Source organism: Monodon monoceros, unplaced genomic scaffold, assembly GCF_005190385.1.
Source record: "Monodon monoceros isolate NGI ecotype Baffin Bay Population unplaced genomic scaffold, NGI_Narwhal_1 Super_Scaffold_14, whole genome shotgun sequence".
Taxonomy (NCBI): domain Eukaryota; kingdom Metazoa; phylum Chordata; class Mammalia; order Artiodactyla; family Monodontidae; genus Monodon; species Monodon monoceros.
The window spans coordinates 62,841,140-62,856,061 of NW_021703770.1; the positions used below are offsets into that span (position 1 = coordinate 62,841,140).

The 14,922-nt window shown below is 39.0% G+C and overlaps 1 protein-coding gene across 1 annotated transcript in view; it reads right to left on the bottom strand.

The window, feature by feature from the left end:
• Nucleotides 1-14,922, bottom strand: part of CUNH8orf34 (chromosome unknown C8orf34 homolog) — a 332,018-nt gene that overhangs the window by 276,766 nt on the left and 40,330 nt on the right. Inside the window, 1 exon segment of the mRNA XM_029222885.1 lies at nt 4,427-4,574. Within this exon segment, the coding sequence (XP_029078718.1) occupies nt 4,427-4,574 (148 nt within the window).

Here is a 14,922-nt window from a genome sequence, read left to right on the forward strand (position 1 = left end):
TGAAAACGAAACGGTTCCAAGCTATATGGTGAGCGAACAAAAAAGAAGAATCTACCTCCATTATTTATTGACAAACCTTAAACTAGACAGATCACTCCTCATTTAAATTCAAACAAAAAGAAAATAAATATCATTTTAAGAAGGAAGATTTAATATAAAAAACAAAAATACATAATTCAAAATACAGAGGAAATTCACAGTTTGGGGAAAGATTTACCATGAAAAAACCTTTAAATTTTAGAATGTGGCTATTTTATCTTCTTAATAAAACTAAAAGAAAACAGACTCTGTGAAGCAAAAAGAAATGAGAAAAGAGATAAAACTACAAAAATATAACTGCTAAGAGAAATTAAAGAAGATAAGGAAACACTGACAGGAAGCTAAAATGCAAATACGTACCAACATTTAAATTTGTGTACAAAGCCAGAAAGAGAAAACCAATACTACAGAAAACTGAATCAGTGACACAGAGAACATGCTTGACAAACCTCCCTAGACGTTATCAATAAAGTAAAGAAAACTCAATTTATACATAGTTGATTTTCTTGAAGAAGAAATCAAAACAAACACCACAGAAACACTAACTAAGGACACAAGAAGAAAACTGTTCTAGGCTGAAGACCTGGGTTTGCTAATTGAAAGGATTCACTGAATAAAATGAAAAATTAAAGAAAAAAGACAAAACATCTAGATGTAGTCCCAGTAAAACTTTGGAATGTCAGAAATAAAGAAAAAACAAATCCCATAAGTATTTAATAACAGAATATCGAAAAATGAGTAAAAACAAGGTTGCTTTCAATTTTCTCCTAGACATTAAATGACAGACTTCTGAGAAGATGTTATGTCCCAAGATGCTGGATACATTTAAAAGCAAAAAGCGGGCACCTTCAGATAACTTTCAAAAAGTACTGACCTATATATTTTGACGATTGAGACATTTTCTAACTAATCAGAAAAAGCACCAAAAGAAATAATTCAAAATTACAGCTACAGTTTAAACTGGCATTATTTACTGTCACCTGAATTATAATTTCATCAGTTAATATTCACATCCAAGAATTAGTCTATGCTTTCCTTCTCCCTCCTGCCATACCCTTCCCTCTAAAATCTTTCCTCTTCACATTCTGGGGCATACGTTCCACGGTAAACAAACAGCCTTCTATCTTCAAATCCCCTCCTTCAAGTCAGGAGAGCCACTCATTCTTTCCACAAGGGCACTCCCTCCTCTGCAGTTTCCTGGAATGGAGGGTGTCCATTCCTCCATGTGTCACCTGCCACAGACTGCGTTTTTCTGGTCCGTCCAAGTTAAGCTGAAAGTCTCTCCTCTCTTGCGGTAAGTGCTGCCTGTCTCTACTGCTCACCCCTCTTCAGTACTGCATCCTCATTACTGCCGCAGCCCTACTCGAGACACCGGCACCGTCACCCCCGACCTTTTAACAGCGAGAATGAAACCCTGGTGACCTCTGAATCCTTAAACAAACCATGCACTGAACCTCATACTTCACTGTCCTCCTCAACTCTAAAGAGCTTCCCTTCCCTGGACATCAGACACCCCCAAACTCAGGTGACCCACAGGATGTTCTCATCATCTGGAATCATTCCACCTCAAAAGCCTTGATCCCAAATATCACAATTTCCCTGTCCTTCTCAACCTTTCATGTTTTCACCACACCTCCCCTTACACAGGCCTCTCAAAGGATTTTAGCTCTCTGACTAGCTTTTTATGTCTACACTGTTTCCTTGTTCCCTACCCTCTCATACCAGACCATGTGCTTTGATCACTTGCACAATTTACCCACAAATACCCTCAGCTCCTTCGCAGAACTGCTCTTCCACCCTCCGTCCTCACTAGGGCACGACTACAGTTCTCATCAGTCTCTCAAAAGGCTTTTCTGTCCCTCCTCCCAGCACTTCTGGGCACTGCGGGGAAAAAATCACAATCTTGCCCATGGTTTCCATGATTAATTCATGTCTTGAACTTCAGAGAAGCCCCAGAACTGCTTTAGTCTTTTTTATTTTCCTTTGCCAACTCTTCTTTTCTTCCCCATGGTGACTTTTCACAATTAATATCATTCACTTCAATCTCCCCTATTCAATCCCCAAACCTCTTGGCCTCAGCAAACAACCTCACTTCCTAATAAACAGGCAGAATTTAAGGCAAAAGACCCTTGCCTTCCCCTAGTCCATCTCCTATTCTAAATTTGACCACAACTTCCCCCATTCTCCCACTCACATGGTTTTATTGTGTACAATCCTGAATGCCATACCTGCGACTCCTGCCTTAACCCATTCCCAGAGTTCTAGACTCATATCCAACAGCCTGCTGGAATTGTCTACTAAGATACCCCACAAGAAATTCAAATTCATCCAAAGGAACTGGACTTATTATGGGTCTTCATAAATTTAGTCCTGTGTTCCCATCTTGCTTTATTAAACAAGCACTTATGCCTTTACCCTAGTAAACTGGAAGTTATAATAATCTCCTTCCCTCTCCAAGCAATGAGTCATTAAGTACTTGTGCTAGTCAGAATTCTAAAGTGATCCCCCCTGATATCTGTCCCTTGATGTTATGCCCTAAATAATTCCCTCCCCTTGAGCGTAGACAGGACCTTTGACTTGCATCAAACCAACAGAATATGGCAAAGGTAATGGGATGTCAATGCCATGATTACACTGTATTATATAAGATTCCATTTTAGTAAACTTGTATGAAAGAAATTCCCTTACTTGTTAAAGAAATAAGCTGCCAGGATGCAAGAGTCACGTAGCAAAGAACTGTGGGTTGTACCTATTTGCTGAGAGCAGCCCCTGGCTGAGATCCAGCAAGAAAACAGGGACCTCAGTCATACAGTTGCAAGGAAATTAATTCTGCCGACCACCTGAATGAGCTTGGAAGCAGATTCTATTCCAGCCTCCAACACCTTGATTTGCAGCTTTGCAGATTAAACAGAAGATTTAGTTAAACCCTGCACAGACTTCTGACCTGTGAAAAATGTGAGATATTAAATGTCTGCTGATTAAAGCTACAGGATTTAATACACTACTGTCTCTCCAGATATGATAATTTATAAATATGGGCTCATATCAGCTTCAATGAGCTCATAGATGTTTATCTGGTCCACCTTCAGAAGAATGGTGCCTTCTGTGCAGCTACAAACCAGAGCCTATGCCTAAGAGTCACCCTACTAAGAATCTAACGATAAGACAGTGAGGCCAAGAGAAACCAAGAGTCCCCTCTTTTGTACGCCAGAAGCCCATATTCTAGTTTCCTGTGTGCAGCAGAGAACTTCTGTATGGATAACTAACACCAGAGTGGTCTACATTCTTCAGAGGATACCCTATTCCCTACCCACTTCAGGCACCAATGTGAGAACACAGCCAAAGAAAACCAAAATCCTTTCATGGGATCCCATACAGCATGAAGAGAAGAGAAGCGATGGTGTTATCCCCAGGAGCATCTGGAATCCTGTCAGTCAGATACCATGGGAGTCAGGTGAGGAGTCAGCTACCCAAGCAACAGGTCTGGGGGGAGTGGGGATTTGGGTTTGGAAGTAAATACTAACACCAAACGAACAGACCAGGGTGTAGAAGAAATAAGCTGTCGGACACACATTTTATAAATAAAAATCGAAGTCACGTCTACCCAATTGTATCACTAGTGCTTATTGGGGAGGTAAGGCTATTGCATACTTGGTAAGGCTGGTTCCCCAATAGAGTGAATAAAGCTTCCTCAGGTTGAACTTACTATATAAGGTAAAATTAGAACTGAGGGGTGCTTCCCTGGTGGCGCAGTGGTTGAGAGTCTGCCTGCCGATGCAGGGGACGCGGGTTTGTGCCCCGCTCCGGGAAGACCCCACATGCCGTGGAGCGGCTGGGCCCGTGAGCCATGGCCGCTGAGCCTGCGCGTCTGGAGCCTGTGCTCCGCAACGGAAGAAGCCACAGCAGTGAGAGGCCCCCGTACCGCAAAAAAAAAAAAAAAAAAGAAGAACTGAGGGAAACAGAGTGTAATTATCCATTTGGGCTACAAAAAAGGTAACTGTAGAAATCTACTGTTTACCTTTCTACACAGATGAGCTCCATAAGCACTTAATTCAAATTCTTCATAAAAAGATAAGAAGTTAAAAAAAAAAAGATAAGTTTAAAATAATTAGTTTTCATTCATATGATATGAAAGCTTTTCATGCAAATCTGAATCTTATTTCTATTCAGACTGAATACAAAGATGCTCATATTTTGAAGCTAATACATAACAATATACTCAAATTCAAGAATATTTTTTGACAAATTTTAGCATACAGATGAAGTCTCTGATGAATACGTGAAACCCTAGGTAACCCCCTAGATTAACTCATCATAAAGAGAAAGACTTTCGTAAATTTTAGTTTAAATGCATTAACGTTAACTGTAAAATATATTTTTCATTTACCTAATGTTTCACTTTCTGCCCAGAGAGCTGCAGATCCAGATAAAGTTCTCTGAAGGTGTCCACGGTGTTCTTGTTTAGACTGAAGATGGTCAATGAGAAATGGGATTGGCTGGTCAGGTGTCTCAGTAATTAACTTGGTCATTAATTCCTGAAGGCAAAGTAAAGCATATGTTTACATCTAATAACAATAGCAAACACGTATATATAACTTACTACTGCCAAGCGCTACAACTAATTTAATCCTCATAATAATCTTTTCAGGCAGGCACAAGGTATTGCCCAAATCCTGAGGAAACTGAAGTGCAGAGAAGTAAACTGTGTTACACAGCTAATACATGGCAAAGCCAAGATATATTTATTTTTATTATTATATTTGTCCCAAAACATACTAGAAATGTGTTCTAAAAAGAATTTTCAATTCCACATTACTATTTTGAGAGATGCCATTATATATTAACTTTTCAATAAACCTCACCATATGCCTTATATACCAATATCATTTTTCTTTCTTAACTATATATAAATATCCCTCAATAAAGAAAATGTTGTTGGAATGAAAGTAACAAGTCACAGCTTCACAGAAACCAAAAAAATGTCTTCAACTGGTTCTCCATCAGAAATTCCTTTTTCCAAAAGCCCTGATGGGTATTCATTCTTTCTTGTTCTTGTTCTTTCTTTCTTTTTTTTTAATGAGTGAAGCAATGGAGAGTCCCATTTTTAGACAGCTCTAAGGATGCTTTAAATTGGGGAGAAATCTGCTTAAGGGTAATATCTACACATTGTTTTTGCCAGTCAGGAACAGCAAGAGCAAGTGCCAATTTATGGTCCATTAGAATCCCCAGACTGTTCTCCGATGAACAGCTGCCAAGCCAACTGAACGTCACTTTGTGCTGTGCAACTGGGTTTGCGAACTGGCATGCACCACTTTAGATTCATATTAGTCACAATTCATCATGTTGGGTTTAGCCCAGAATTCTAGTCTGTCAATTGTCATTTTAAGTTCAGATTCTGTGAGAGGCAGTGGTTCTAGTGATACACTGGGTATCAGGTATTAGGACTGCTAATGGAAGGGATACTGGAAATTCCCCATCCCATTGTCTTTCTCTGTTGGTGGCCTATTTCCTTTGCCTTGAATGCTCTTTTCCGGGACGTTCAGATGGCTGGCTTGTCATCATTCAGTCTCTAATGATATCTTCTGAAAAAAGCTTACCCTAATGAATCTTCATAAGCTTTTATCACTTCTTTATCTTCTTCGCAGTATTTAGCAACTCTCCAGAATCATCTCATTTAATATTTGCTCATCAGTTTGTGCCTGACTCTTCTCCCCTGCTACTACAGCACTAAGACCAAGAACTGGCCTGGTTTGATCTCTACTCTCTCCTAAGGGTCTAGATTCTACCTAGTTCATAGGTGGTGTTCAATGAATGAATGAACATTTGGTTTACTGACCCCAGGTAAATATTAGAAATTAAAATCCCTTATTGTCCTAATAAACAATAATTGAAGCATCCATAGATTTCTTAGCCCGGCAAAACACACTCTTCTGAACTCCTACACAAGAAACTGCTGTCATATCTCAGGGATATTTGTTGACATTTATAATAGTCTAGAAGCACATGGATTTATCTGAGTAGAGGCTAAATGGATTTTATAGATGACAAGATTCCAAGTTGATCTCAGAGACATGGATAAAGTAATTCAAGGTATTTCAAAAATGTGCAGACTGAACATAAAGTTGGAACTTAAAAGAGGAAACGATTTCTACTATGAACACACTGTGAAGCAAAATATTTGTCAGACAAACGTAAGATGTTTTTATATTCTAAAAAACAGGTGAGCGAACAACCAGTTGGCAAAGGTCTTCTTTACTTCTGTTATTTAAAGTCTCAATTATTATGGTTATAACTTAAGAGGTCATTCCTCTACATGGTAGAGCAATGCAAGGTTCAATTAAAAAATTACACAGAAGTGGAACATAATTTAAAACATTTTAGATTTTGCTACTGTAGAAAAGATGCATTATATTCTATTTAAATTAACTGTACATTACAAAAGCTATGAGAAAATAGAGAGAAAAATAAATAGAAGGACCAACTAGATTACTCTTGTCACAGAAGGCCTGGGCACTCCGATAAAGCAAAATTAGGTCAGATAACAGGGCTTTAAAGCTAAAGCAATTTCTACCCTGAAATCTCTGAAGATCTCATGCACATTTTTTTTTTTAACTTTCAAGTTAGATGGAAAGTTTCTGGGTTTTTTTCCTTTTAAAATAAACTGAAGTGTCCCTACATTGTCTTTAGGAGATGGACCATACAGTCATAATAGACCAAGTAGTCACTGTTAATTTTTTTTAAATAGCATCCGTCTAGTAGCTAGTTTTGGATACCCTTATATTCCATGAATGAATATATGAGACTAAAAACACAGGACAAAAACCGTCACAAACAAAATGAAAAGAGCTAATGTTTGCAATAAGGTGTATTGGGTATCTTGGTTCATCAAGAGTCTAGTCCTAGATTATTGCATTTGTAAGAGGAACTACCCTGCCTCTCACTCAATCCATGTATATCCACTGGCATTCGGACTTTAATGATTCTGAGGACTTAAGCTCTTTCCCAGACGTGAACATTTTAAATCCTTAGATTTGCAAAGATGCTACCGGCAATAAAAAGACTGGTTTCCCCACTAGGACTGAGACACACAGAGATAGAACCGAGGGTCCGACAGATCGAGGAGATGAGAAAGGAGCCGCGCACCTTGAAGGTCAGGTAGAAGAGAGACACCCGACCGCAGAAGGTGATCAGGGACCGGCCACCATAAGGAAAAGAATATTCCAGAAGCGCGGGCCAATGTCGGGGATGGAGGCCGAACGCCGTTAGGGAATGTTCTGTGCTTCCGGGGAGGGAGAGCGGGGCTCATTTACTATTCTTACCCTGAGTGTAAGAGTTGTGCCATGGAACTCCTGGGCGTCAGAGCCTGACCAACAGAGCGACGCTGCATCCGGCCTTCCCCTACTGGGCCACCCGTCGCCCGCGCGGACGCCAGCCGGCGCGGCAACAACGCGCTCGACCGACGCCGCCCGCTCTGCCGGACGGCGACCCCGCGCAGGCGCACACTGGGGCGCGGACTCGGGCGCAGAGGCGGGTCCGGGGAATCCCGCCCGCCACTCCGGAGCCCTAGCGGTAACCGAGCGCCTGAGAGCAGGCTCCCCAGCAAGGGTCCCTGGGGTGTCATCCTCTTCCTGCCCCGAAATGCAGTCGCCCCCGCAGCTGTCCCGAGGGAGATACACCGACGTGGCTTTTGGGCCGCTGCCCCAAGCCTGTCCCGGGACGCCCTCTGCAGAGCCCGGGAACCCTGCCACGGTCTGGATGGCGACCCCAGCGCCCCGGGAGCTGGCTGCAGTGTGCCAGGGTATCCCTGTATGTACTGAATCGTTTCTGGAGCCAGAAACCCCACCCTCCTGCCTTGCCCACACCAGAGACTTCAGCCTCAGATTCAATGAGGATGCTCCCCAGCTCGGAGGACCAGGGCCCGGTCCCCGCCTGACAGTTCCTTGACGAGAGCCCTCCCCAGAGCTCAGGCCTTAGGCTCAGAGGCTGCCCTGAACTTTGGCCAGAAGGTTTGGAGAGTCCCCGCCTGAAGAGCTTCTACAAATACCCTTGCCTGTCAACCAGGAATCAGGCCTGTAGTATGGGCCGCCTCCTCATTTGCGCCTTCGGTGGTTTTCAAGCTTTCCTTTAGCCGAGAATCCCTGGGAGGTTTTGGCTGTGGGCATAAATAACTTGAAACAATGGAAATGGCAATAGCACTCCTGTCCTGGAACAAAAACTTTGTGGAAATTTTAGGCCAAAGGCTTGGGAATTGATAAAAATAAAGGTATTAATTTTAATGTGACCCTGTTTGCACTCAAAGGCTAGTTAAAGATGGGGCATTCAAGTTGCAAACAAAATATATTAGCAGCTGTCCTCAACAGAGGGTTTAACTCATAGTTAATTGATATCAATAATATTACCGATGTAAGCAAGATGCAATAGAAGAAACAGGATAAGCCAGCGATTAGACACAGAAGTTTTGAATGAAATCTTATGGACACTTTTTCAAATCACTCGTCTTCTACTTAGTAGCTGTATGACTTTGGGCAAGAAACTCAATCACTTTAACGTTCAATACTTCATCTACTAAATGTGGATGATAATAGTACCTACATGATACGGTTGCCAGGAGGATTAAATAAGATAATGATCGTAAAGCATTCATAAAGTGCTTGGGATATATGTAGCCTATTGTGATGGGAGGCCTAACATTTTCTTCTAAGGCTGGGAACTGTTTCCCAGAATCTTCTTTATATGATCTGGGTTAGAGTACAGTATTCCAATGTGAGGAATTCATAGAAGACTTAGAAAGTAAGAGAAGCAGAAGAAATTATTCTCTGGAGTTGATTGCAAGCAGATGTGACGGCAAATGAGGGATTCACATCAGCTTCCCAGCAAATTTGTGGAAACCTCCACTGCAGACTGGGATAGCTGTGGGAATGGTACAAAAGTACTGGAGAACTGCAGCAGCTTCCAGGCAAGGAATTGAAAACCACTTGCTTTGGATATCCAGGTAGTGATTTTCAGGGTGGGCTCCTCCACCTTTGGTGACAGACAGCATTTCCCTGGCCTCTGCGCCCCGACCTTCTAACTCTCCATCATGCAAACTTATTTGTATTAAACCCTATATGACCCAGATACGGAGCTGCTTCTGTTTTCCTGACTAAACCCCCCTTAATGATCTACCCAAAGGTGGTGTTAGCTACTATTTTCAAGTTTATTATTGCTTTTATATATTTCTATATTATTTTTATATATTTATATGTTTATTATTACCACTACTGTTATTACCATTTTTATCAGATATTTTTATAGCATATGTTTTTGATAGACTATGTACATTGCATCTTTTTATTGGCTTTACTTTTTCTGATTATAAAACTAATTAATGCTCTCTTAATACAGTTTATTATAAACTGCAGTCTTTAACTTCATGAATATTGAGACAGCCCCTGCATTGATATGTTTCTTTTTTGTTAATTATAATTTTGTTACCAATTCAAATATATTTATTTTTAAAACATAAATATATAGGAAGATAACATTATTTTTAAAAATTTTGAAAGACAATCTAGGGAACATAAATCATTAATTACTGACTGCAAATTTGTATTATACATCATGTGAATACATGGAAGTTAGGGCTATTATAACCTTGTACTATATAGAGCATGGCCATAATTAATAAGTTGGAGAATGAATGCTAACTAAATAGCAATAATGACTGTCACAAAATACATTTTAATTTTAATGTCCACTAGATAAAAGCAAAACCATGAGTGAGTTGGTAGCTCATCATAGTCATTTATTATTAAATAATGTGTGAGTAGTTAAGGGAATGAGTAATCAGGCAACAGTAGAAAACATTTTAATAGATTCTTTTCACCTGATGAAAGCTATGGAATCTCTTGGTTAAAAAACCAAAAAGTACATGTATACACACAAACATCAAATCTTACATAATATTCCTGGGTGTTTACCCATCCATGGGCTAACCCTCTAAGGGTTCATTGACTCCAGGTTAAGAATCCTTGCTTCAGGTCACACAGCAAACAGACAGCATGGCATTCTGCCTAAAACTTTACTTACTTACTTAACTTCTTACTTGGGAGTAAGTTACTTCTTACTTCATTTCCTGAGAGGTAAGTACTAGCCTCAGTAGAAAGTTATCAGGAAACAAAATTAAAACCATTTCCAAAATCTCAGGACTTTCTCATCATATAGTCTTTTTGTTAAATCAATAAATATACAGGATATTACACTATAGTAATAATGGAGGTGGTGTCAATCAAATATATTTTTTACTCAACACCATAATTATCTTAAATATTAATTGGCATGTGGCACATTACCATCTGTAGAATATTTTAGTTCAAAGCTGGCATTAAGATCTGACGGCTGAATTAATTCATTCTAAATCTGCATATGTTTCAATTTTCTCTTTTTAACTAGGTCTTATTAAAAATTTGCATGAGATCACAACCTTCCAAACACTCACCGTCTCCACCACCACCTGTTTTTCATAAATAGGTAGTTAATGGGCATTGAATTGTCAACAAATAAATGAGAGACTATCAACTTGAAAATCAGTTGTCTCCAAAGTAGCTTATTTTTCTGAAACAGCCTTATTTTAAATTTATGTCAGCATTCCCAACTGATAGAATCCCACTTGGTTTCCACCCCCACCAGAACCCTTGCCTTTTCATTCATTCCATTTTTCTAAATAGAAGTAGAATGGAGGAAATTTTTTTTTCTGCTTCATTACACCTCTAGCCTCTGTTACGAGTTTTAGCTTTGGCAACAAATAGGTTCCAATGCAGCATCTAGGTTTCCATGCACAAGTGAGAAGGGGACAGACATCTGTTTGATGTTTTCCGGTCAGACTCTTCCGTTCACAGAACTCAAACTGTCCTCTGGTTACTCAACCTTCCTCCACCTCAGGACCATGCCCAGGCCCACCCTAAACATTCTCTCATTCCCAGTCAGAACTAAGATTTCACTGGAAGGCTGAGCTCAACAGGAAACATAGCAATAATTCAAAGTATCAGTTATTTATTGAGTTTGATATGCACAAGTGTCAAGTATATTCCATAGATTTAACCACTCACTATACATTAAAGGAATGCATACAAGATGCACAACCCAACTAGGATATATGCACTTTTACAAAGGTGTGTGTTAACTCCCTGCTTATTTCAGGTCACCTGCCCCTCACCAACAACCCACCGATGCAAACAATCTTAGCCACGCATCCAAACACAACCATACAGGCCCAGGGAATAAGAAATTCTCACCCCTGGTTTGAAAGACTCTTTGGCCCTTCTTAAATATCATTTAATATAAAATTAGGTTATGATACTCATTTGTAATACACAGTAAAAGGCAACTAATTTACCTCGTTATATATTATAGAATATAATCCAGTTAGGGAAAGTAAAAAAAAAAAAATGAGTAGTTTTATAATGAAGATTAAGAATAATGAAAATTCGACAATTAAAAAATAATCATTCTAAATTCTAGAGCTGAATTTTGGATACTAAATTCTCTCTGCTTTTAATAATATAGACAAATAATAAATCTAACCAGCAGATGACAAGTGACAGAATATTTTGCCTAATACCTATTAATCCCTCCTCCTCTGACATCTCTATATTAGAGATGCTAAAGTAGATTTAGTATTTAATCTAATTATTGAAAATTTAGTATCCACTTTGAAACAGTTTTCATATAAATGTACAAGCTTGTAGTTAAATTTCCACACAAACATCAAGGTCTCCAGAGAAATATTAGCATACTATATGGAAATACTTTTAGTTAAGGAATTTATATTGTTCAATATATAGTCTATCAATGCAACTATTTTGATGTTAGGTAGGACTTTCCACCGTCTTGAAAATATGTCTGTAGGAGTACAATAGAGGTGAAACTCAGCAGAACTAGGTAAGCACTTCATGACTCAAAGAAAATAACTAAATCAATCCATGATGGAAGTAGTAGATGTACGTAGAAGTTGAGTAAGGAGGCTGTCCCTCAGTTGAGTAAGAATTACTTTATTTTAGCCTTTTGCCATTTATAAATAATGTGTAACTAAAACAGGGTGCTCAGCATGACAGAATAATGAAGAAATTTCATAGTGCACACCTGGCACTTCCTTTTGGAACTGATGATCTAAGGAAAGGATGTCCACATTTCTGTCTCTATGGCAAGGATATCTTCAAATTGGTTACGGATACATTGGACCATCCTAGGTGAACACTACTACTTAGTAAGCCTTACTCTGATTCTATCCTAAAAGAGTCATAAATCAAAGGGACCATATACGTATGGGCCTATTTCTAGAACTACATTTTATTTCATTAATCTATTTGTCAATCTTATACCATCATTGCAATATCTTAATGACTAGAGCTATACAGTAACTCTAATGTCTTGTGGAAAAAATCATCCTATTTTGTTTCTATCACCTTTCTAGTTGTTCTGCCAAGATTATGTTCATTTTCTTTGGGTTGATTGAAATTTATTCTACTTTTCCCTCTGTTAGTCTGAAAGTTATACACACTTTTAAGATTCTTTTAGTGGTTACCCAGAGATTATAAAATTAATACTTATCTACATTAAGTATTAATTGGTATTTTTCCCTCATCTCAGATTTTGCAAGGAATTTAGAATACTTTGATACCACTTATCACCCCTGGCTTTTATTTTTATTGTTGTGTACTATAATTACATATGTAATATATATATATATATATATACAATATTATATTATATATGAAATATATACACATAAACCCCACAAGGCATTTTTTATTTTTATTTTATGCCATTAGCATACATTTATATGTACCCACATAGTTACCATTTTTATTGCTTTTATATCTTTATTCATCTCTAACCGTCCATCTGGGATTATTCTCAGCAGCATAAGGAATACTTTTTTTTTTTTGCGGTACGCGGGCCTCTCACTGTTGTGGCCTCTTCCATTGCGGAGCACAGGCTCCGGACGCGCAGGCCCAGCAGCCATGGCTCACGAGACCAGCCGCTCCGCGGCAATGTGGGATCTTCCCGGACCGGGGCACAAACCCGTGTCCCTTGCATCGGCAGGCGGACTCTCAACCACTGCACCACCAGGGAAGCCCAGGAATACCTTTCTTTTAGTGGTGACAAATTCTGTGTGTTTTGGTTTGCACAGAAATGTCTGTTTTTTGCTTTGTGAACTTGAAGATAATTTCACTGTATCTATATATTGGGATTACTTTCCATTTTTTTCCCATTATTCCTTTTGAGAATTCAACCATATTTCTTTCTTAAAAATCTAGCTTTTCCTAGGGATTTTAAAAAGATTTTCTCTTGTTTTGTAACTATATGAGATGATGGATGTTAACTAAACTTACTGTGGTAATCATTTTGCAATATATGTACGTGAAGGCATTATGCTGTACACCTTAAACTTACACAGTGCTGTACGTCAATTAAATCTCAATAAAACTGAGAACAATGATAATATTGGAAAAAGAGTATGGCTCAGTCAAATGTCTAGCTTGGATGAATAGGTGAATATTTTGGCTTATGGATTCCGGAATGGGTTGGACAGCCAATCTACAGGAAGTGCAGTGATGATGCTGGGTCTCAGGAACAAGTGGAGGCAAGCACCTGAAACCTGCCACGTGTCTCTCTCCATCTCTCATCTCGCCACATCCTTTATCTTTCTTTGCATCTGGCTTTCTCCACCTGCTAGGAAACATGATTCCTGGTCTTCCAGGACTGCAGTGCTACACAGTCACACACAGCCAACTTACTTAGCTACTACATCTTAGATCAACAGACAGAAGTGAACTTTGAGCCTCTGGGTCTTAAATATAAATATTGCCAGCAGAGATAGAGTGGACGTATTGATCAGGTGCCCACCTGGAGCTATCCGACTGAGGCTAGAGTAGTAAGGACATGAAGAAAATTATAGCCTTTTTAATTGCCATGTGAATGTTAAAAATGGCATTTATTAAAAGAAGAAGGAATTGTGGGCAAATGATGACACAGATGCCTACTAAATATAGCTTCAAAGAAGTCACCAGCATAATAGGAACCACATGGAATTAAAAAAAAAAAAAAAGGCTCTGATCAGCTCCAAGCAGAGTTAGTTAGGCATAGTAAGTGTTTGAATAATATTACAAATACAGTTGTACACAACACTCATGCCACTGTATTAAATCATGTGTTTACCAGTTCAGCTCTCTGAAGAGTTCTTGAGGTCAGGAAACATGTCTTAGACATCTTTGTTTCCCAAGATCAAAGAACAGTTCCTGGCACATGTGCTAAAAGAATGAATAAATCATGTCAATAACTTTACGAAAACCCTTCTGTAGCTGCATTATTACCTGAAAAAAAAATCCCCACAAAAAACAAACAAACCCCACATACCTCCCTTCATAGCATTCAAAACTACCTAAACATGGTCCCCAACCTGTGGTTTCATCTCTTATGATAAGATGCTCTAGATTCTACAGAGAGCAAAAGTTCCCTTGATACATCTTTCATTTTCATATCACATGTTTATAGTAGGCTCTCATCTCAGAATAAACAAGACTGGCATGGCCCAGGGATTAGGGAGCTTACATTCTTTGGAAGAGTAAGACAATAAACAAATAATAAAATCAATAAGTAAAATAAATATAGATTCTGGAAAGTTCTATGGAAAAAAGGCAGAGAATATATAAGATAAATGCGGGTAAGATATATTACAGGGAGTCATCAAGAAAGCCTCTCTGAGGAAATGATATTTGATCTGAGACCTGAGGGTAAAACTAGAACCAGACCTTCAAAAATCTAGCAGTTCAGGCAGAGAGAAGAATAAATGCAAAGAGTCCTGGGCATTGTGGGGCTTGGTATATTCTAAAGAGCTATCAA